Source organism: Diabrotica virgifera, chromosome 4 (genome assembly GCF_917563875.1).
Source record: "Diabrotica virgifera virgifera chromosome 4, PGI_DIABVI_V3a".
NCBI lineage: Eukaryota > Metazoa > Arthropoda > Insecta > Coleoptera > Chrysomelidae > Diabrotica > Diabrotica virgifera.
This window is the reverse complement of record NC_065446.1, coordinates 48120134-48145803: the sequence shown is the minus strand read 5'-3', so window position 1 is coordinate 48145803 and position 25670 is coordinate 48120134. Positions and strand designations below refer to the sequence as shown.

The window sequence follows — 25670 nt, the reverse complement described above, 5'->3', positions numbered from 1 at the left end:
CTTTTTTATTCAGCTTAATGCCTCTACAACTAATGGCCATTGACATGGTACAGTTGATTTAGCATCTAGGTACTGATACTTAGTGTAATGTGTAGTGTGTGTGCTAAGTAAATATCTTGTTACTTCGCAAAGTCGACTTTATTGTCTTTACAAAGAGACGCTAATTGTATCCGAACGTCTGCTGTCCCTCCGGTGAGTACCGATCCCACAAGGATAGAAACTATTTTCAATCATTAATTTTTAATAAATGAAAAATTGCCGTTTCCTGAGGCTGAGATTCGAACTCACGACCCCTGGACCCTCTGAAAGGTAGGCTCTCTTACCACTGAGCCACGGGGGGGGGAACTTTTATATTTATTTATTAATTAGGGTTTTAATATTAATATACAGTTGATCCACCGGATCTTTGCACATCATCATCGTTCGTATTATAGGAAATAAATCAAAACATGTGAGCCAATCAGTTGCAGATCCAGCAACGTCAAGAGGGGGCCAATTGGCTAAATTTGTATGAAAAATAAATGAATAAATTAATGTTTTTAAAATCTTTATACAGGGTGTCACGAAAAGATTGGTCATAAATTATACCACACATTCTGAGGTCAAAAATAGTTCGATTGAGCCTAACTTACCTTAGTACAAATGTGCTCATAAAAAAAGTTACAGCCCTTTAAGTTACAAAATGAAAATCGATTTTTTTCAATATATCGAAAACTATTAGAGATTTTTTATTGAAAATGGACATGTATCATTCTTATGGCAGGAACATCTTACAACAAAATTATAGTGAAATTGGTCCACCCCATTAAAAATTTATGGGGATTTTGTTCCCTTAAACCCATCCAAACTTGTGTACGTTCTAATTAATTATTGTGGTACCATTAGTTGAACAACGTTTTTAAAACTTTTTTGAGTCTTAGTATTTTTTCGATAAGCCAGTTTTTATCGAGATGCAGCTTCTTTTTCAATATATTTACGTTAAAATGTTATGGGGGTTTTGTTCCTTTAAACCCCCCAAATGCTTGTGTACGTTCCAAATATTATTGTGGTACCATTAGTTAAGCACAGTGTTTTTAAAACTTTTGCCTCTTAGTCTTTTTTTCATAAGTCACCTTTTATCGAGATGTAACTTCTTTTTCAAAATATACCTAAAAATGTAAATTATAAATACATTTTCAGATTATTAACAGGTCTCTATAATCGTACAAATACAAATAATATGTGGTGGATTCGACAAATATTCAAAATATCTCGATAAACGCTGGCTTTTCGAGAAAGTACTAAGAGGCAAAAAAGTTTTAAAAACATTATGTTTAACTAATAGTAGCACAATAATAATTTAACTGAAACGTACACAAAAGTTTGAAGGGGTTAAGGGAACAAAACCCCCTTAAAATTTTTATGGGGTACACAAATTTCACTATAATTTTTTTAAGATGTTCTTCCTATAATAATACTACATGTCCATTTTCAATAAAAAATCTCTAATAGTTTTCGATATATGGGAAAAAATTGAATTTTATTTTGTAACTTCAAAGGGCTGTAACTTTTTTTATGTGCACATTTGTACTAAGGTAAGTTAGGTTAAATCAACCTATTTTTTACCCCAGAATCTGTGGTATGATTTATGACCAATCTTTTCGGGACACCCTGTATATCACTTATACAGTGCGTCCATAAAGTAACGCATAAATTCATTATTTCGTAAACCGGCGACTTTGAGGAAAAACCCCGAAACAGGTTGATTTTTATTTTTAAATTGCGATATTTTGGCCTATATATAATACTAGTGACGTCATAAATCTGAGCGTGATGACGTAATCGATGATTTTTTTAAATAAAAATAGGGGTCACGTGATACCTCATTTGAAAGGGTATTCAATTCTCTATTCAAAAATATAAAAATGAACATCATTATTTATACGGGGTGTTCAAAAAAATAATTTTTTAATTAAATTATTTGAGACAAAAAGAAGAATATATGTAATTTATTTAATTCAAAATACGTTTTTCTAGTGTCAGAAAACTGGAAAAAAATGTTTATTTGAAAAATAAACATTGATTTTCGCTTAAGGTTGATATGAACCCTCAATTAATTTGTTTCTGATCCTAGAGATGGCTCTACTGTAGCATGTAACTGTGGTAACATTTTCAACTTAATTGTAGATTTCTACATGATGACTCAGTAATAATGTAGAAACCTGAACACTTTTTTATCCTTACACCCATTGGCTCACTTGGCTTTGTTGCCAAATTGTTTAGACAGTCATTTTATCAAGGCCTAATAACAATGTAGTGTTAGCAAGAAACCTTTAGTCCATGATGTGAGGCCGCTCCCGTCTGAAAAAATATGATTCGATTTCTCTGCGGATTCCTATTCAAAAATGTTTCAATGAAATATGAAGAGTGCAAGGCGAACTTTTTGGCGAGAAATTGTTTAAACCATTTTTTTTAAAGAAATTCAAAAGATTATTTTTTTTTGCTCCGGAAAATATTTTTTAGGATTTTGGCCATTCTAAACAAGAAAGGTATTGTGTCATTTTTCTCAAAAGTTGATAGGTTTCGAGTTAGGGGCAATTTAAAATCTGAAAAATGCGATAATACGCATTTTCGAAGCTTAACAACTCAGATTTATTATATCTGAATATATCTTTAATAAAATTCTGAAGAGTAGTGGGTTCTATCTTCAATTTAGACCGTTCTTTTTAAAATGTTGTTATGCATCCATCCAATTTTAATGCCGGTGCGGCTATTTCTACAATCTTCTATTTTGCACCGGAAAATATTTTTTAAGGTTTTTCGGGTAATACTAAATAAAAAAAGTTTCTTTTCATTGTTCTGACAAGTTAACAGTTTTTGAGTTATAAGCGATTTAAAATCTGAAAAATGAGAACATACGCATATTATAGCGCGAAAATACGATTGAGTTACACTAAATACCAATTAACTTCTCATTAGCGGAAGTTACAGTTGATTCATAGATGTAATATATATTAACACAGAGTAATCTTAAAAGAGTAATCACACAAGTGGTTTCGATGTAATCCCTTGCAAAACTGATGCAATTCAGCGACTTTTAAATCGCAGCGGAGCCACCCTCTAGCTAGATTTTCTGCGACAGCGATTTTTTTGTCGCCGCGACTACAAATTGCAAGTGTAGTGCTAGCCATAGTGCGAGGGGTGGCAGGTTGCGGTCTAAGAGTCGAGTGGGCATAATTGATAATTAAAAAACAACGATTTACATTGAAATAAGCCCCAATTACTCATCCAATTCTTAAAATTGAACGTCTAAACTTCAAGTTAGGTACTTGGCAACCTCAAAAATAATAATTTACATAGGAATTTCCAAGCCTAGAATATGTGTACCGTAAAATGGGGTGACTTTGACCGATTTTGTACTTTTAAAGTAACGTTTACACGTATCCAGTAACTGGCGCCAGTCTCACTGGAATGCGAGTGCTTGACTAAGACAGCGCTGGATAGGTTCGTTTACACGTATCCAGTAACTGGCGCCAATCTCACTTGCACTCTTATTAAAAATCCTAATACGGCCACTGAAACCACAGGTACGACAGCGCCAGCGACTGGAACGCTGTGTTTACACGCGTCTACAACCACCGGCACGGGGTTAGAGGGGACGCGGACGAGTGCCACTGGCACGAAAAATAGACCAGCCTTCTATTCGAGACAGCGCTGGCAGACAGCGCTGGACTGGAACAAAAAAGCGTTTACATGATGCCAGCACTGTCGTTCCAGTGCGACTGGCGCCAGTTACTGGATACATGTAAACGCGCCTTTAGGCAATTTTGAAACAATTTTCAGATTTTAAATCCTTCGATTTAGTAACTCGAAACCTCAGAAAAATCAGAAGAGATCTTTTTTGTTTAGAAAGAGCCAAAAAAACCTAAAGAATGTTTTCCAGGGCAAAACAGGAGATTGTTGAAATAGAGCCTGCCGCATTGGCAATAAAATCGGATGTACGCGCATTATTAATAATTAAAAAACAACGGTCTAAATTGAAGTTATACCCGATTACTGCTCAGAATTTCAAAAATGAACGTTTAAATTTCAATTTAAGGCATTGCCAACTTTGAATATAATAATTTAAATATGAGTTTTAGCCTCGAAAACGTGTATTTACGCATTTTCAGATTTTAATTCACCTTAACTCGAAAACTATATATGTACTTTTGAGAAAAATGACAAGATATCTTTCTTGTTTAGAATGGCCCAAAAAACATAAAAAAATATTTTCCTGGACAAAAAATGGTGATCTTGTGAATTTGTTTAAAAACATTTTTTAAACAGTTTCTGCCCAAAAATTTCGCCGGCACTCCTCTGATTTGTTTAAAGGGGACATTTTTGAATAGGAATCAGCAAAGAAACCAAATCGGAATTTTTTTCAGACGGGAGCGGCCTCACAACGTGGACTACTTACATGTTTCTGTAAATATTCCTTGGTCATCACATTCGTATTATCTTACACTGATATCATATTATCTTACACATTCATATTATACTGAAAGATGGTAATAAAACTTTAGGACCTCTTTCATGACAAAAATTGCTGTGCTGTGTATTTAAAAATTTATTATAACAAATCAATATAGGATAGAAAAAGAATAGAAGAAAAGAACAGGATTTTGATTTTAAATCAGTAAGTATATCACTCTTTATATCATCGACATCAAGTGTATAGGAATAGGTAGGTGGTTAAAGAATTGTATACCTACCTGTATAATATGCATAATGCTTCAGAAGTCTTCTACTTCTTCTTTTTGTATAGACATGACTCTGTCTGTTTTTTCAATGTGCCTCTAGTAAGTTGTATTAATAATTAATAATTAATAATACTGATCGTCTTAGTATTGGGGAACCGTCTCTCGCTATCTCGCCTGACTACTCTATTTGTTGTCATTCGGCGTATGTGGTTATTCCATTCTATTCTTCTGTTTCTTACCCAGTTATTAATGTTATCCACCTTGCATCTCCGACCCATATCTGTACTTCTAGCTCTGTCCCATAGTCTTACCATCGATTTTTCGAAGGGTTTTTATCTCCGCTGTTTCGAGCAATATTTTTGTCCTCTCTGTGCCGGTCGTGTTTCTGCCGCGTATGTAATTATTGGTCTGATGACTGTTTTGTAAATTCTGCCTTTCATGTCTTTTCCGATATTTTTATTTCTCCATATTTTGTCATTCAGGCAACCTGCGGCTCAGTTTGCTCTATTCACTTGATCTTCCACTTCTGTTTCGAGCCTTCCGTAGCTAGATAGTGTGATGCCTAGGTATTTAAACTCCATCACTTGTTCTATTATCTGACCTTAAAGCTCCAATTTACATCTTATTAGATCTGCTGTTATAACCATGCATTTTGTCTTTTTTGAGGAAATTAACATGTTAAATTTTCTGGCGATTATGTTGAGTTGCTGCAGCATACGTTGTAAATCATCTTCACTTTGAGAGATTAGTATTGCATCGTCCGTATAGCAGATTATTTTAAGTTGTTTTTCTCCGATTTGGTATCCTTTTTTAGTTTAATTTTTTATTATTTCGTCCATGATCAGGTTGAACAATAAAGGACTCAAGGAATCCCCTGTCTTATCCCATTGCCGGCTTCAATTGGGTCAGTTAGTTCATCTTCCACTTTTACTTTTATTGTGTTTTTCTGGTAGATGTTTTCTATCGTTTTAATTATTCCCAGATAACAAGTGGATAACGTCCTGTAATGTGACCCTGTCAAATGCTTTCTTAAGGTTCACGAAACATAAATATGCCGGTTTGTTGTATTCCAACGATTTCTCTTGAAATTGCCTCATTATAAATATAGCGTCAGTGCATGACCTTAAATCACTTTTGTTGTTAATTTTAATGTTGTATTTAATAAGTTAATCCCTCTGTAATTCTCCGGGTCTGATTTGTCTCCTTTTTTGAAGAGAGGTATTAGGATGCTTGATCTCCATTTTTATCTCCGCTGTTTCGAGCAATATTTTTGTCCTCTCTGTGCCGGTCGTGATTCTGCCGCGTATGTAATTATTGGTCTGATGACTGTTTTGTAAATTCTGCCTTTCATGTCTTTTCCGATATTTTTATTTCTCCATATTTTGTCATTCAGGCAACCTGCGGCTCAGTTTGCTCTATTCACTTGATCTTCCACTTCTGTTTCGAGCCTTCCGTAGCTAGATAGTGTGATGCCTAGGTATTTAAACTCCATCACTTGTTCTATTATCTGACCTTAAAGCTCCAATTTACATCTTATTAGATCTGCTGTTATAACCATGCATTTTGTCTTTTTTGAGGAAATTAACATGTTAAATTTTCTGGCGATTATGTTGAATTGCTGCAGCATACGTTGTAAATCATCTTCACTTTGAGAGATTAGTATTGCATCGTCCGTATAGCAGATTATTTTAAGTTGTTTTTCTCCGATTTGGTATCCTTTTTTAGTTTAATTTTTTATTATTTCGTCCATGATCAGGTTGATCAATAAAGGACTCAAGGAATCCCCTGTCTTATCCCATTGCCGGCTTCAATTGGGTCAGTTAGTTCATCTTCCACTTTTACTTTTATTGTGTTTTTCTGGTAGATGTTTTCTATCGTTTTAATTATTCCCAGATAACAAGTGGATAACGTCCTGTAATGTGACCCTGTCAAATGCTTTCTTAAGGTTCACGAAACATAAATATGCCGGTTTGTTGTATTCCAACGATTTCTCTTGAAATTGCCTCATTATAAATATAGCGTCAGTGCATGACCTTAAATCACTTTTGTTGTTAATTTTAATGTTGTATTTAATAAGTTAATCCCTCTGTGATTCTCCGGGTCTGATTTGTCTCCTTTTTTGAAGAGAGGTATTAGGATGCTTGATCTCCATTCTTGTGGTATTCTTGTGCTTCAGAAGTCAAACGGTGTAAGTCATATTTCATCTGCCCGGACAAATTTTTTTCGGTTTTTCATCATTCTGAACAAAAAAGGTTTGTTCTAATTTTTCTCTAAAATGAATTATTTTCAACTTATAAACAATTTAAAACAGAAAAAAAAACGAAAAATGACGATTATTAAGCCTCAAAAACACACAATTATTTTTTAATTCAGCAAGTTACTAAATTTAAGTTAAAACCTTGTTCTATCAGTTTCTGATACTTCACTAGTTTGGGCTTATTTCATTTTAAAACATTGTTTTTAGTAGTTGAGGCCCTTATCACAACCTAAAAAAGGGATTTATACAAGACTGTTTAATAAATTAGAACCACTGTTTCTATGGGCGATCTCTTGAACATTATTATGCGGTATCTTATGAAAGTGGTTATGCACACCATATTTTGTTGAATTTAAAATCAAAATTCTATTATTTTTAGTTCTTAAAAGGTTTACATTTTTACACAAGCAATTTTTATCGGCAGGCCAGACGGAAGTCGTAAAATTTAATTACATCTCTCAGTATGAGATAAAATAAATGCGACGAGTAACAACTGGAATGTTTAAAAGATTAGAGAGAAACATCACCAGAAACATAATATTATGTCCTGTTTATTGGAAATACTCGAGATCATGTAAGATATACCTACTTTATAGCACGTGCAAATCCTCTCCTATCGCCTAATTTCCTATGAAGTTAAATGGTGAATGTTTTTAGGGTCTAGGTATTTATTTTTTCGGGTATGCGTATGAGGTTCACGAGGTTTTGAAACATGTCTACTAGATGTTGTGGAAATAATTCGAATCGTACTACAATGGTACTACTTTTCGCGGAAGAAATCTGAAAGAAACCAGTTTTCGTAGAAACAATTAAATATATTAGTATTCGAGGAAACTGAAAATCGGGTTTTGTTTAGTTGTAATATCAGCTACGCCCCTTACCAATTTTCAAAGTAATTCTGATTATAAACAAGGATAACTATGATGAAAAAGTTTTTTCGAAATAGTTTTATTAGTGCTCTACATGCACTTACCGGTTTTTCCAAGTATAATAATAATAATATAACTTTTTGTGCATCTACTAAAATGTCTAATAATATTCTGTAAATTTACATTATCAGGTACCAATATCTAAACACTTAAGTAAATGAGAGGTTTCTAAGAACACATCACTGATCAAAACTAAAAGCTGGGAAAATTCCTTTTTACCCTTAGGTTTTTTTATAAATATATTATTTGTAGATTGTAGATTTTATTATATCGTATTTTCAAAACAAAAGTTATAATTTTGTTGTAATCTGCCAAAATGTTGTACAAATAATTGATATGGCAACGCTGCTAGATTACAGTTCTGTTTGAGGCAATTCTACGCTAAGTTACTGCTATCTATCGGAGATAAATATTACCGGTGTTCTAGAGGGAGCCATGTCATGGTGGCACAATTTGATAGCGGCAATTCAAGATATAATTCTTGTTTAACGAGATTTTTCATATGTTTAGGAAAAAATATTCAACATTTTATTGGAAATATTTTCCATTGTTACAGTTTTATATATGTTGTTATTAAAATTTTATCCAATTTCTTACCGGTAGCTTTATTATAAGCCGAAACATATTATTTTTTCCTACTGTGGCAAAACTGTATATTCAAAAATTTTGAAAAAAATCATAAGTATTTCCTAGGATTACATCTTTATGCTGTAAGAAAATTAACAAAATTGTATGCTTGGTTTTCCCGTTTTATACTTGGAAAAAGGAGTTTTTTTGAGTTTTTTCGAAAACGAAAACATGAAGTTTGCTCAAAATTTGTCAAAATACTTCTAGTGATCACATATACCTTCTCAATTTGTTTCAAATTTTTTGAATGTGTAGTTTATTTTTGGGGGGGTTCAGATCAACCTTAAACGAATATGTTCAAACTGTCATGAGACGGTGTGTCGCAGCTTTAACATTGAATTTAAGTAAAAAAGAATATTTATTTGTCAAATAAACATTTTTATCCAGATTTCTAACAACAGGAAAACTTATTTTGAATTAAATAAATTACATATATTAATTCTTCTTTTTGTCTCAAATAATTTAATTTATAAAATTTTTTTTGAACACTCTCTTGAATATTCTTTCAAATAAGCTATCACGTGACCACTATTATCATTTAAAAAAATCATCGATTACGTCATCACGCCCAGATCGCTGACGTCACTAGCATGATACATATACCAAAAAATCGTAATTTAAAAATAAAAATCGACTTGTTTCGGGATTCTTCCTCAAAGTCGCCGGTTTACGAAATAATGAATTTATGCGTTACTTTATGGACGCACTGTATATCACTTGGTTTGAGAGGGGGGTCGATCGCCCTTTCCTGGATCCGCCACTGGAGCCAATCGTACATCGTTATGTGCGTCGAATTAGAAAATGGCTAATATTACAATTGACGTTTTTATACTTTTATTTCATTTATTGCATTTTGAAAATTATGTATACATTTTTTATGAACGTGATTTTCTAAATTTTGGAAACCTGTAGATTGTCCAATAACATCTACAGTAAATCAATATTTACACCATAGTAATCAAAAATTAAAGTGTTTTTATTGATTATAAACAAATAATATGGTGCTGACATATCGTCAGATCATGTTCCTGTTGTTGATAAATTTAGGTTTAGATTTAAGAAGGTTACAAAAAAGAATATTAACAAAAAATTCGATACGGAAAGACTAAAATGTAAGGAAACAAAAAAGACGGTCGCACGGATTTTTTCAGGGCAGTTAAGTAACATGGAGCATACAAAATATAAAGAAAACAAAAATACTTAAAAATATTTAATATTACCCGGTTGACGTAGTGTTAGCATTTTTAAATAAATGTCAATTTAGAGGTAAAAAATATCCTATTATGGTAGGGGAGCAAAGTATGCTAAATGTGCAGTCACTCGAGCGCTTTGGGGACCTATTGGGTTATGAAGAGTAGGTCCTAAAACCAAAAAAAGTTAAGTAACGTTTTCCATTTTAGTGGGGACTTTCCATTTTTAATTTAATTTTCCATTTCCAATAATCGTTTTTTTAGATTATAGCGCCATCTATTCATAATTCGAAAAAAAGTCTCGAATAGAAGTTACTTATTTTTACGTAAGGAATCCAAATCTGTAATAAAAAAGTAGGCTCCCATTTAAGATTTTAAAGTAACCCCCCCCCCCCCCAGTATTGAATATAAGTATATTTTTCAGTTTTTCGATCTGATGTTCATTTCGCGAAATATGGCGGGATTCGTATTTAAAATATTAAATTTACCCCCACCACTCTCCGTGGGAAGTCGTGTTTGGTATCATTCGATAGATTTTTGAAAAATATTGAGTACCTACACATTTTTTAATTTTCCGTTCGCGAAATAGTCGCTTTTTTCTTGTGAAACTTTGGGACTCACTTACGCCCCGCTCAAATCGTCAGATTTTTGAAATATACTCTCTCTGTGTTGCATGTACTTAACTTACCTTATCTTAATCTGACGATTTCGAGTTTTTCTAAGGATATATTTTTTTTTCGGCCCCCTTAACGAACTCCCCTGCATTAAGAGCTAATATATGGTAGAGGTACATTTTCAGGGTACAAGATTTTTCCCCATGTAATAACCTGACGCGCTCGAGTAACTGCAAAAATCCCCGCTTGGGCTCCCCTACCATTATTAGCTAATAAATAAATTCTTAACCTAATATATCGAACACTACCAAAACAAAATTTACAATAGAGCTTTTCAACGCTTCTCATTTGTTTCGGGAGCTTAATATATGTCGCATAATAATAATATATCTACAGTTACAGTGCACAGATTCTAAAGGTGCCGGTGGGGGATGGCGTTTATGCGCAGTATTATAGTCGCTGTATTCGAAATAATAAAATAACAAATAATATAAAATGTTGAATGGGTTGCATATGTGAGTTTATTTTGAATAAAGAAAAAACAGACGTACTCGCAATCATTTATTGTTTAATTTCCGACGACCGGTTTCGCTGTCTATAATATGCACAGCATCATCAGGTCAACGGTTTACAAGTAAACTAAATGCTACAAATAAAAACCAGAGTTAGAACATTGTCTGGTTGTAAAAAGATGCTATAAGATCAATAAGATGAAGCCAGCACTTAAAAAATATATAAAATAAAACCACAGACAAATACATATGTAGGCACACATACTGGCAAAAGAACAAACACACAAAAACTCACACTGTGATTATGCAATGTAAACGTGTTGTACTTACATGCCGTTGCAAGGAGTTATTTCTATAGTCTTAACCTGATTTATTGCTCAAATTATGCTTATAGGGATTGATTGGATAGACGGACAATGCTGCATAGGTTACAACAGCATATGGGCAAGTTCTTGAGGATAGAGCGAAAAATGGCGAAAGACTGTCAACAAATCTGTGTTTGGATAGTTTGTTTTCTAAAATGGAATAAAAAGTGATGGCATCTATTTAATTTTTTAATATGTAATGGTTTTAATGTTTTTATTTATATTTATTAAAATATTTATATTTATTTATGTGTTAATAATTGTAAGACTGAAAATGTTTGGATCAAAAGAGTTAATCACTAAAGTTGGTGTTAACTCTGGTTATGCAATTGTAACCAAAATGTTAGGGTCGTTGCTCCTAGATGTTCTTAGGCTAAGGGCAGTGGTCGTAAACAGGCAGAAAATAGCTAGAAAACAACTAAATAAATGTATCAGCAGTCACATGATTATAGGATGTGAGTTAATTAACATCCTGAAACTGAAAAACCACAATGGAAAAGAAAAGAAAGAAACCAACAGGTTCAATTGTGGAGTCGGGTAAAAAGAAAGATAAGTGAAAAAAATAATAGACTCAGTTGAAAGTTAATTGAAAGTAAGAAAGGGAAAGGCTTTATTAATTGAAACAGAGAAGAAATTTTAATAAACTGTTAACATAAGTAAAAGAACTGGGGTTACTTACATTGAGTTCTGTCCATAAATAAATAAAGAATTAATATAAATAAATAATATTATTACTAAAACATATAGCACAAGAACACAAAGACGAGACAACAAATAGTTTAAAAAAGGGTAGGTAGTAAAACGAACTAGCAGAAGAACAAATGTAGTGCTCTTCTGATAGTTCCTTTTACCACGCTTTTTTTTAAACTATTTGTTGTCTTGTCTTTGTATTCTGATGATGCTCTGCATATTGTAGAGAGCGAAACCGGTCGTCGGAAGTTAAACAATAAATTATTGAGAGTACTGTCTGTTTTTTACTTCATTCAATATAAAATTTGTTAGGTATTTCATTATTTCAATTACTTGTTTCTCATATATCGACTATAATACTGCGCATAGACGCCATCCCCCTTTGGCACCTTTAGAATCTGTGCACTGTACGTCATACGACTTTGGTATGTATATATGTATAATTTTTATATACGGTACATACATAGACATAATAAGAATAGACGAGGTAAGGTATGGGCCGCTCTGTGCATCAAGATGTAACGCCGAAAACAAGGACGCCATTGGTCAATATTCACTTTGAGTGGTCTAGCCATCTTTGTCTGTCACATGAGCGGGATCGGTTATTAAAAAGAGATAGATAGACCACCGATCGACTGCCCGCGCGTTACACTATGTTACTCAGTATGCCTTGTGTATTTTTATTATGTCTATGGGTATATACCAATAATGTATGACGAAGATATATCAATATTATACGATATATGACAAGTGCCCGAAACAAATGAGAAGCGTTGAAAAGCCCTATTGTCAAAATTGTCAGTATTAAAAATCAATCACCGACCATCGTTCTATGCAAAGATCTTATACACATAGATTTGGCCAACTCCGAAAAATAGCGTAACGCGGAGCAGTTCGGGTCGGTGGTCTATCTATCTTTCTCTACTGGCGCTTAGCTTTCTTTCTCTAGCATATGATGGCTGCCGCCTCTGTGTAACTGTCGTTCCATTACTCCCACCTCTTGGAAGATACGCTCACACTCGCACGACAGACAAAGATAACTAGACCACTGTACTTGATATTGGAGTTACACCCCGATGCATTGAGTGGCATATAACTAGCCAGATCTATTCTTCACATATCTCTGGTTCTATGGCTGTCTTTGTTCAGTGCGTGGTGTCGTGTATGAGCAGGCGACTTAAATTAATCTTCTCAGTTTCTGTGATTCCGAAAGAGACCTATGTAATATAAGAAATAATTCGTTAATAATGTCATACTTGTGCAAAGATACAGTGGTAGAAAACTTAATATGGGATTTCAATAACTTATTCAAATATTTCAAAAGTTTCTTTATTAATATTACCAATACACGAGACTATTATAAAAACCAGATAAAGGTATTTTTCTTATATAAAAATTGAACTATTTCATTTGAATTTAACTCCCTTGACGCCAAGCTCCTTAGATATTTTTTCAACCATTGATATGTGAGTTGGAGTGTATGTTATTCCACCTTGCTTGTTTACTTTTTCCATTATTTTCCGTTCTAGATCACCAGGTACCATAACTGGCTGATTTGGATCCACCTGTAATTTCATGCACAAATTAATTAAAAGGGGCAAAAGTATAATATCATTTTAAAAATCATTTCTTTGTGAGAATTTTTATTTTGTCTGCAAAGTTGTGGACCAAAATCAAATCGATCGTTTGTGGCAAGGTAGGGGAGATGGGGGTAATCAGAGCCAGTGGGTAATGGGAGCCACCTTATTATTACGGATTGGAATGCAGATCCAAATTATTTTATCGCTATAGATTCGTAAAAGTATGTAGTTTCAATGAATCAGATCTGATTTTCTGTTAATTATGCTGTTTTTTATTTTAAACATTTTAAATAAAAAATGTTAACAAATATCTAAGAAACATGCTGAAAATATAATGGCACAACAGAATAACTAATCCAGAACTATGGGAAAAAACAAAGCAAACTAACATATCTACTATACAGTCAAGGAAAAAAAAGAATGTGTGTGTACTTTGTACGCACGTAAGAAGATATTCTTCTATTATATAGGTAATTTCAACAAAGTAAATATACTTAACAGGTTATTTGTATTTTATTTAAAAATTAAACCAACTTTCTTATCTACCACTTTCAAAAAATTTTTATTAAAACAACCAAAAATAAAAAAAAATATGAATCGCCCAGGATTTGAACCCGCGTCATTCCAATCTCGGAGCTAACGCCCTACCAACTACACCAGCGAGGTCCTTCTAATTGACATGTAAGTTTAGGATATAATTACACAACACGGCGACAAAATAGTGTAAATATTTTATTATTTTACTACAGAGAAACACAAATCCAAAAACACAAGAATTATAATAAATAATACATTTACTAAAAACACTGATATATATTTTTATCGACTTATTTGCAAGGATGCAGATACATAAATACCTATCTTGAAAGATTAGCAAGGAACTACATACTGTCTGTGTGCGCAGGCGCGCAGATTTATGTACAATTTTACCCTCAATCGAATCGCGCCTAAAGAAGAATATCTTCAAAAATTGAAATGGATTGGCCACACTTTAAGGAAAGACCAAAGCAACATAGCAAGACCAAGACAAGCACTTAAATACCAGCCAGAGGCGAAAAGAAAGAGAGGAACGACGAGAGAGCACGAAAACGACGAGGGAACTATCGTCCGTCCCACCTTGACTTTACAGTATACGCTCTGAGCTTCGCTGGTGTCGCTCCTAGCGGATTACTAATTCAACTTTCACCGGTCCGGTAATTTTTAAATTTGTTATTTAATTATTATCGCTTAATATTTACAACGCTAAAAAGTAGTTAAATTGTAATAGATTTTTTTAAGATTTTGCTAATCATTTTGACGTTCTATTGATGAAATATTAATTTCTGACTTTGGATACTTTCACAATTATCGTGTAGATGGAGCTAAGATTAATAGATTAATTTATAATTACATGTTACGGAACATTAAAAAAAACGTAAATTCAGTAGATACCTATATTTAAAACGTAAGTATATTTGAGGTAAAAATATATACCACAGCTTTGACCAACTAATATTTTTTATAATTAATGTTTTTAATTTCAATTTTAAATTAATCACTTTGACATTTATGTCAATTTTCCAGTAAACGTTTACAGACTTGTCACTACTGGCGCTCGCGAATTTATAAATATCCCCTCTACGTACGAGCTCACAGCGTATAGGGAACATAGGCAATACAGCCCTTATGAGAGTTTTTAGCGCGGTGATGTTGATTTTATCAAAAAGAATTTGTAATCGAACATTAGAGAGATTAAATTGAAACTCTTTTAGAAAGACAATCTACAATTTTAGGATTCATATGCGTAATAACTATAGTATATCAAATAAACTTAAACGCATACGAAATCTATAATTGTAGATTATCTTTCTAAAACAGTTTTAACTTGTTATGTTTAAATGTTTGATTACAAATAATTTTTTCGATAAAATCGGTATCTTTTGCGCTAAAAACTCTCATAAGGACTGCATTGCCTACGTTCCCTATAATGTAAAGTCAAGGTGGGACAGACTATATTACACAATTTATCCAAAGAATAAAAACAAAAGAAAATGCGCTGTCCCGGCCAGACACCAATCTTACCGTTTTGGTCAAGAAACGCATAGGTGCCCAATACTCCACAAGGAGGGATGAAACTAGAGAGAAAGAGAAATAAAAAATGCACCTTGGGGTAATGAGAGCCACTCTGGCCATTGCCCCAATGTTTTATTACAATGGTTTTACCAAGATAGTAGTAACAGTGTAAAGTGGATTAATACCATGGTGGTACTGGTAGTACAATGTGGTAATACCAAACGATTAGTAACAAGAGCAAGCACAAAAATGATAAAACCTCTAAAGAAAAATCCATGCTTCTTCTTCTTCTCGAACAGTCCGTGACAGTAGCAGTTATGTTTAAAATTTACACATTTCTTAAGATATCTCGAGATAGAAAAAAGGTATCGACATGCAGTTTTCGGTATTTAGTCCTGTCGCCAGGGGGGGTACAACGGCCTCCTGTATTCAGACGGACTTACCCAAGTTTTTTTTATGTATTTTGACCTGTAGAACACGAATTTTTTGGGTAACAGTTGATCCGGATGTCGATAAGATTGTTATAAACCAAGAAGTTGAGGAATCACATAACAGCGATTTCTCGCAAAACAAAACATTTTTTTGTATTTTTTGGGCCATTTTAACCAAAAGATGTTCCTACAAATTTTTTCGTAGGATTCATAGTTTTCGAGATAAACGCGGTTGAACTTTCAAAAAATCGAAAAATTGGAATTTTTGAACCCGAAAAACTTTTGATTAAAAAATAAAATAGCAATTCTGCTTACCGCATTTGAAAGTTGAAGTCAAATTATATCGGTTTTAATTATTTGTATTGCCAAAAATGTATTATTTTATTGTTAAAACAAAGCTATAAACACCTAGTGCTTGAGTGATGTTTCAATGATTTCTCATTTAAAATCGAACGAGTACGTAGAGGAGGTAAAAGTGCAAGCGGGGCTATTTCTAAGTAGCATGCATTAAAACGCATGTATTAGGCACGGGAAACAGTATGTGTTTATAGCTTTTTTGAACAATCAAAAAATAAATTTTTAGCAATACAAATATTCAAAACAGATATAATTTGACTTAAACTTTTAAAGGCGGTAAACAGAATTGCTATTTTATTTTTTATTCAAACGTTATTCGGGTTCAAAAATTGCAATTTTTCCATTTTTTAAAAGTTCAACCGCGTTTATCTCGAAAACTATGCATCCTACGAAAAAACTTGTAGGAACATTTTTTGGTTGGAATGACCCAAAAAATACAAAAAAATGTTTTGTTTTGCGAGAAATCGCTGTTATGTAATTCCTCAACTTCTTTGTTTATAACAATCTTATCGACATCCGGATCAACTGTTACCCAAAAAATTCGTGTTCTACGGGTAAAAATACATAAAAAAAACTTGGGTAAGTCCATCTGAATTAAGAAGGCCGTTGTACCCCCCCTGGCGACAGGACTAATTATGTTGCTAATTTGTTCAAATTTTGTAATACACGATTAAAAATGCATACTTGTATTTAATATTCTCCAAAGAAAACCAGATTTTCGAAAATAATTAAATAACGCCTACTAGCTGGCTGGCATATTACTTATTAGGCTATTTCGAAAATAAGACAATTACATTGACGAAAATGAGCTGTTTTCAACAAGACCAAGTATGCAAAATTCGATTTAGCAGAACCGGACTTACAGCCATTTTTTCATAAGAAGGTTCCCACTCACCCCCACCTCTTATTTGCAAAGGTAGACTTAAACTTGTGAAATCAAATATGCGAGAATTTTATGAAGAATACAATGATTGGATTTCCAGTGCCCTTTCATTAAGTAAATTTTGTAAAATTTTGATTTTTCATTTTTTGATATTCAACTACGCCCTCTAGCGGTGGACCTACAATTATGAAAATAATTTCCAGGCTTTTCCCGAGGCAACTTTTGTTATAAATATTTTTTTTCTCAAAGCTGTACTATAAACGGTTCCTGAGATATGGCCGAGAGCCATTCTTATTGGGACACCCGGTACATATATACTAAATTATAATGTAATTAAAAGTTTACACCATAAGAAGTCAAAAGAATCTATAAAGAATAAAAAATACTTACAGGTTGCATTTTTCTAATATAATTTAGAAGGTCACTTAAACGTTTCTGAAAACCAGCCGGAAATTTTTGTGGATCAATAGCAATAAAACCGTGTCCTAGATTTGCCGGTTTATCTGTTTTCTGACCCCATTGTCTAATGTTAGGTCCGTAATTAGCATCTAAAATGTTAGTAATGTACAATAGTTAGTAAAAATCTATTTATCCAAGATACCGTGATTCATTTTTGTGTATTTTTTGAACAATCATATATGAATATGAACAAGCAAAACAACTAAAACCATAACTATATGCAATATTTTTCTTTTATTACTAGGTAGGCTAGTTACAAGAGAAATTACCAATAGAAAATATGATTTAAAAAAGAATGCTATCTAGACCAGGGCGCATCTGTAAAAATATTAGTACATTTGGATGTTGAGAGGTGACTCATATTTTTTGCAGAAATTGCTTGAAAATAACTCATATAATAATATTTGAGTTATCCTCCGACTCAAAAAGGCCCGGAACATTGTTTAAATAATCAAAATGTCAAAAAATGAAGGAAAAATTCGATTTTTTTCTTGGTTTTTTTATTATAACCTTAAAAATATTCATTTTCGAGAAAAGTTGTACCGACATAAAAGTTGCGTAATTAAATTTCCTACAATATAGAATTAACTGCAAATTTTAAAAGTTGTCACCTTTGTTGCAACATAGCAATAATTTCGAAAAAAAACATAAAAAAAAACAAATATTCGCATTTTACGTTTTTCAACCATTTATGCTACACTTAGGACCTTCATATTTCACCGAGATAAACTCTATGACATGTTAAAACAATGCTGTAAATTTCATTAAGATGAGTTTAATATATTTTGCAAAATAAATTTTGCACTCCAGCTTTCGCAAAAAAAATTCATTTTTTCAAAATGTTGCAGCACTGAAAATAAAGCAGACAACAAGTTGAATATTTTTGAAGTTATTCTGCTTTAGGCGCGATTGAGATTGAGGGTGAATTTATTATTAATCTGCGCGCATGCGCACACCGCAATATGGTATTGTATTAATCGTTATACGGGCTCTGATTGGATGTTGAAATGATCTGTCAATAATAAATAATTGTTCAGTATGGAGGTAAACAAATGTTGTATAATATATTAGTTTTATTGTTGTGAGGACAGAAACAAAAAAGTTTATAACTGTTTAAAAAGCAACAGGTACGTAATAATTGTTAAATGTATCAGTATCCTAATAAAAAATTTCATCACCCACCTATTTGAACCTACCAAAATACATAGTATGTAATACTTTTACATATTTACATAATTTGATTACCATCAAAATTTCTATCAATATTCACCTAATATATTGTTTTCTTACTCTATGTTTTGTTGTAGTTTTTCAATTCTAAATCATTTCAATTCAAAATCAAAATAATTTGATTTAATTCAAAAATGTCAAAAATTTAATCCGTTTAGTTAGTCGATCTTCGCACATAATGACGTATTGCCTCCGTGGCGAAGCGTTTAAGGCGAATGAACCCCAATACCAACCGCGCTGATAAGCTGGTTCGAATCCCAATAGAAACTTTTATTTTTTTTAATTTTTTTTATACATTTTATGATTGTAAGTATATTTATTATATAATTTTATTTTCAGGAAATACGTATTTAGTTAAAAAAATTTCCGACAATTAATGTTCAGAAATCATTTGTGGCATTTTTAATGTGTTTGTGTGTGTTTTATTCTTTTATTATTTTAATTTTTGGCACTGTTTTAATAAAAATGTTTGAGAAGTAGTAAGTATAAATTAGTTTAATATTTAAATAAAATATAAATAAAAAGTATATTAATTTCGTTTAAATCATATAATAGAAGTATAACTTCTTACGTGCGTACAAATTACACACACATTCCTTTTTTTACATATAAAAGAATACCGTGCCTTTTATTTGCAATTTGAAAAATTAAAATCGGTTAACTACCACGGCGTCAGAAATGTTTTTAAATAAACATTAATTTTTGGTGCTACGCGCAGGATAGCGAATACGTTCGCTCTGATTGTGCATTCCAATGACTTTGATAATGATTGATAAATATTAATCGTTAGTACATTTCGAAATAAATGAATAAATTTGTTTATTGCCAAATAAAAACACATACCTGTCCTTTGAAATAACATTTTTTTTAGCAAAAACCTTCTTTGTTCATATATTTTAACTTAGAAAATAAAAATGTATTATTTTTAAACATATGCAATTGTTTAAACAATTTTTCACAAACAATAATCAAATTAGTTTGATTTTTGTGGAATTAAAATATGAACATACAACAAAATATAGAGTAAGAAAATAATATATTTGATAAAGATTGGAAGACATTTTGGTGGAAATCAACTTGTGCGAACACCGCTGACATGCGCGTAGCACCAAAAATTAACGTTTATTTAAAAAAATTTCTGACACCGTGGTAGTTAACCGATTTAACCGTTAATTTTGTACATTGTAAATGAAAGGTACAGTATTCTTCTATTTGTAAAAAAATTTTAACTTGCTATCTGCTTTATTTTTAGTCCTGCAACATTTTGAAAAAATGAATTTTTTTTTGGGAAAGCTAGATTGCAAAATTTATTTTGCAAAATCTATTGAGCTGATCTTAACTAAATTTACAGTATTGTTTTATCATATCATTATGTTTTTCTGGGTGAAATATGAAGGTCCTAAGTGTAGCAGAAATGGTTGAAAAACGTAAAATGCGAATACTTGCTTTTTTATGTTTTTTTTTTCGCAAATATTGCTATTTTGCAACAAGGGTAACAATTTTTAACTAATCTTATATCGTAGGAAATTTAATTACGCAACTTTTATTTTAGTGCAACTTTTCTTGGAAGTGAATATTTTTAAAGTTATAATCAAAAAATGTAGAAAAAAATCGAATTTTTCCTTCATTTTTTTACATTTTGATTATTTAAACAATGTTCCGGACCTTTTTGAGTGGGAGGATAACTTAATTATTATTACCTGGGTTAATTCCAAGCAATTTCTGCAAAAAAATTACGAGTCACCTCTCAAAATCCATCTCAAAAGAGATCCGCCCTGGACTAATCTTGGTTCCTATTGGTTATCAACGATTCTTTTTTTAAAGATTGTGTATTTTTCACCACCTTTTCAGTGAGCCTATTTACAAGCGCTTGACAAAAATATCAAAATTATTATAAATTTTTCATTATAATTTTTTTATAAAGGTAAAAAGTTTTTCAAACCGTTTTAAAATGTTGATTTTTTTTAATATAAGTACATGGTGATTGATTAGTGTGATAAAGCTCAGTAAATCCGCTATAGTAATAGATAGCAATAAAAGTTAATAACCAAAATTATAGCCAACTTTGAGCTTCACATCACAAAATTAGTTAGAATGTAACAAGTTGTTCGATAACATAGTGGCAGACCAAACATATGTTTTTTTTAATGGAACACCCTGTATATTATTTTATATTCGCCATCTTAACTACTCCATCACAAAAATATATAGGTTTATTATGCTGTACAGGGTAGGTATTTACAAAGTTATTACCAATGTTATATAAAAATCGTAACAAGTTAAACTCACTGTATAAATAAAAGTAGGCACAAAAGCAATGGATTATTGATGCCATATTTTTTTATTTTTTGTCAAAATTTTCAAAAATGATTGATATTGCTAATTTTTTTATATCGAATACAGGGTGACTCAAAACGCAAGTACATTATTTTCTCAATAATATAAATGGAACACCCTGTATTTTATATCACTATCAAAAAGTACTTTTACTGTACTTTAGGGCAAAAACAGATCGACCACTCTGCAGCGCTACGCTGTGGATCCACAAAGTACACTCGCGATCATAAAAAGCGGGTCACTCGATGAGTTATTCAAGTTAGATGTCTCGAAATTATTTCTAAACCTGTTGTCCGATTTGAGTGATTTTTTTAGCTTATTTAATTTGCGGTCATACGCTTACAAAGCAAACGGTCATTATTTTTTCATGCAGAATTGCCCCTTAAAGTTTGTTGCACTTATTTAGAAACACCCTCTATTGATGAAGAACATGGTTAGTATTAAGGTGCCTAACTTTTTTATTATCCAACATAAACCAATAAATCAAAAAAGAAAATGTTAAGAAAGCCTAAGGCTACAATCGAGTTTTAATTTCAATATTTTATCTATGCTAAAACATTCCACGGGGTGTTTCGAACTTTGAGGAATAAACACAGTATGATTGTTACACCCGGTATACAATGACAATTTACCTGTCTAGCAACAATGTTATTATGGCGATATTGTTAAAGAATAAGGATATAACATACTAAAAAAATCACTCAAATCGGACAACAGGTTTAGAAAATTCTAGACATCTAACTTGAATATTCCATCGAGTGAACCGCTTTTTATGATCGCAAGTGTAGTTTCGATGATTGCCGTAAATTCGAAATACATATTGTGTCATCCCAGACGAGCGACAGTGGCCAGCCATTTACTTTTATGGTCAAAAAGGCACACAGGTGTATGTTTTCAAAAAACTTTTGATAGTGTGTAAATTTTGTGATGTGTTATTTTCTACACACTATCAAAAGTTTTTTGAAAACATACACCTGTGTGCCTTTTTGACCTATTTAGAAGTGTGCACAAGTCTTACAGTCTTTTCCAATTTACTTTTATGCCAAGAGAGAGATTGTGGCTCTTGAAGAAGGCACCATCCGGTTAAAGCTGGATCTAGCTTTTCTGATGCGCGCTCTTATCTCTTGGTAGTTGGTCCGTTTTTCAGTTATTATGGAGCTGAGGTAATTGTAGTGCGTGACTCTTTCTACAGGAGTTTCGTTGACATAGAGTTGACCTTCTGGTATTAAAAATTTACCAGATAGTAAAAGTAAAACTATTATGGATATATAAAAACTAACCTGCCAAAAGACCACTAAGACACTCAACCATAAGAGCGAAACCAGTTCCTTTGTAAGATACATTTCCTCCGAGGGGCATCAATTTCCTGCTTTTGACCACCAGTTCTGGATCGGTAGTCTCTTTACCGTGCTCATCCAGGCCCCATCCTAACGGAATTTGTTTTTTGTTTCGATTATATGTTTGAATCTATAAAAGTATAAATATTAAAATTTTATAACGCCAAACTGTTTTATCGGTCGGACATATTGCTATTCGCGTTGTGCAAGTACTTGGAAGGGAATTGAGAAACGATCGTGCGCGAATAGCGGAAAAATATTGCAACTTTCTTAAATAATTCATATTGTCAATTGAAATTGTCAAATTGACGTACATTTCATATCTACTGTCATTGAAGAAGAAAAATTATATGTTGCTCCACAATATTGATATGATATGCAATTATTATATAATGGTAAATTTAATTAATCGCTTGCAGTACTGCATTTTAATAACTAATTTTATTTACTACATACAATTGTTTACGTTATAATAACATAACCTGAATCTTATTTTTTCTTCTTGTTATTTTTTTGGAGTATGGCCGTGACAATTATCCAGTAACCAGGACTAATATAATTGGCCAATATAATTAAAAGTGCGAATAAAGTTGCAGAGCGTAGAAATAGGTGTCGCTTTGCCGAACTTGCACGGTCCCAATAGTTCTAGTTCTTACCAAAACATTTTAAGAGGCTACAGTAGCGATCAACAGGTAGCAACAAACGCGTTCCAAGATTGCGGCTCAAATTTTTAATATTTTGTCGAGATATTTGGCACACATATTCGTAATATAATAAAGAATGGCGGTACAGAGCCCAATTTCAGAAATACGTTAGTGCGTGGAAATTACTCTATAACTAAATAAAATATTGAAAAATAGAGCCTGTACCGCCATTAAGAAGAAAAAAAAATTAACTTTCTTCAAATAAACTTTTTTATCTCATGCCTAGATTTTGTTTAATCTTGGAACTACTAAATTTTTTTATTTCTAACAAGAAATCGAAGATATTATAACTAAATAACTAATTAGGCAACATAGCGAAATTATCACTGTCATTTTGACAAACCAGCGTCAGATTTTCTCTAATCTGTTCTGTCATCTTTATCGATATCTGTTCAGTGCAGTAGTGTGTTAATTTAAGAATTCGTTTTTGTTGCTTCATATGAAAGCAGTGTTTATTGATAGTTAATTTATTATATATTTGTTGTTGTTGTTGTTGTATAAGTTGTTGGCCTCTTTAAAAGAATAGATTGTTGTTAATTGTGAGTTTTAGTTATATGGAGGTAGGTAAGTATATTTTACGTAAAAATATTTCGAATTCTAATGCGAGTATATAAAGTTTTAGGAGGATTTTTTATTCTAAAAATATTATCAATAGTTTAACAAAATGAAAAAAATAAATCAAACGAAAAATAAAGTGAAACCTTCCAAGAAAAAGTCCATTAAAAACCGTTCCAAAATTATGCGAAAATCGAAATTTGTTTCGCTTCACAACAAAAAATGATTATTTATTATTGTTTTATTATTAGATATTTCATGCAAATACCTTTCTAAATACCTATCTTAACATAAAATGTTCACCCATTTTGGTTTATTTTTATAAATATCTATTTATTAATAATATCATCGTTTTCTATTACTTCCATTTAGCGCAACTATGATATTGTCAAAATATTAATCTTAGATAATGTCAAAGATTACCACTGTTGCCAAAGTTTATGATACTATCTCCCGAAGTTATATTTTGTTGCTACCTGTTGATCGCTACTGTTTACTCTTAAGAATATATTTTGGAACCAAAACAATTTAAAGCAGGACAGAAATAGAATATACAACATAATTATTGAGAGTATAGCAAGTGGAGGAAATCTCATTGGCGTCATAAAGTTAGAAAGAATATTACAATAGACAAAAACCCACAAGCTAGATGCGATAAAACCACAAATATTCTGCTTCTTCCTGTGCTATGCTCGAATATCATGCGCTAGCTATCAAACTGGCTATACCAATTTGAAAGTCCAACCTTCGACACCATATAAAAGAGACCAATTAACAGCTTACAATTCCAATTTTCAATCTCAAAGTTTTTCCGCATAAAATTTTCTTCATCTTAAAAATTGCAACTCTGGCCTTCTCTTCACGTATTGTAATTTCTTTGATTCTTTGCTCAAGTCCCAGGTCATATATCGATTAAAAACAAGGTAAGTGATAATGTTGGTTCTCCCCAGTTGTTCTCCATAAGCTATTACCGCTTCTAGTAGTGTTGGCGTTTTACTGATAATCATCATCTTTATCTTTGTGGTGTTTAGCTTCAGTTCATATTCATCAGACGTTGTGGTAATTCTACTAATCAGATATTGTTCTGGTTCTTGTCCTTATAATAGTTCTACGTATCTATTTGCAATATCTACACGTGTCATCCTCGTACCACAAATTATCAATATTGACGCTATTAATTTTGACACCATATTGAACACTATCCACTGCTGAAATAGAATGTATTCCAATGTATTGAAAACCAACTTCGAATAGATGTTTAATATTAGTGGGGACAAAATGCAGCCTTGTCTTGCTCCTCTTCGTATTTCAAGCTCTTGAGAATTATCCCGGTCAATTCTGATGTCTGCACGTTGATGCCAGTAAATATGTTTAATGATATGTATAGTCCGTACAATATAGATACCGTTGAACGTCATTATCTACTTCAGAGCTCTAAGCTGACATTGTTGCCCAATTACAAAAAATTCTTGAATTAATTTTAAATTAAACATATCACATAATTATTGGGAAGTGGATTATACAACAAAACAAATTAATATTCAATGTAAATAAATAAAAACATTAGAAATAGAAAACAAAAATTAAGTTATAATCTTACGTTAAAGTAAATAATAAAAACAAAAAATATAATAAAACAAATCAATAGTAAAGAATAAAAACAAATCTGAAGTGTCAATACCGCAACTGTCAAATAAATGTTACCAATTTATGCAAAAATGTCACCTGTGTTCGATCGCAGTTAGAGTGTAATCCGAACAAGTAGTGTGCTTTATAAAAACGCCTTATATTCCACTTATACAAATTAAATGAAACAAGTTTTCTATGTACGTTATTATAA

General features: G+C 32.1%; 1 protein-coding gene across 2 annotated transcripts in view; it reads right to left on the bottom strand.

Moving 5' to 3' along the window:
* Positions 1-13218: 13218 nt before the first annotated feature.
* LOC126883504 (uncharacterized oxidoreductase YjmC-like) overlaps positions 13219-25670 on the bottom strand; it is a 36384-nt gene continuing 23932 nt past the window's right edge. For both annotated transcript variants that reach the window (XM_050649113.1, XM_050649112.1), the window contains exons 6-8: positions 22515-22701; positions 17599-17756; positions 13219-13470 (exon numbers count right to left, since the gene is read on the bottom strand). In XM_050649113.1, coding sequence (XP_050505070.1) covers positions 13312-13470; positions 17599-17756; positions 22515-22701 — 504 coding nt within the window. In that variant the 3' untranslated portion in view covers positions 13219-13311. The remainder of the gene's footprint in view (positions 13471-17598; positions 17757-22514; positions 22702-25670) is intronic.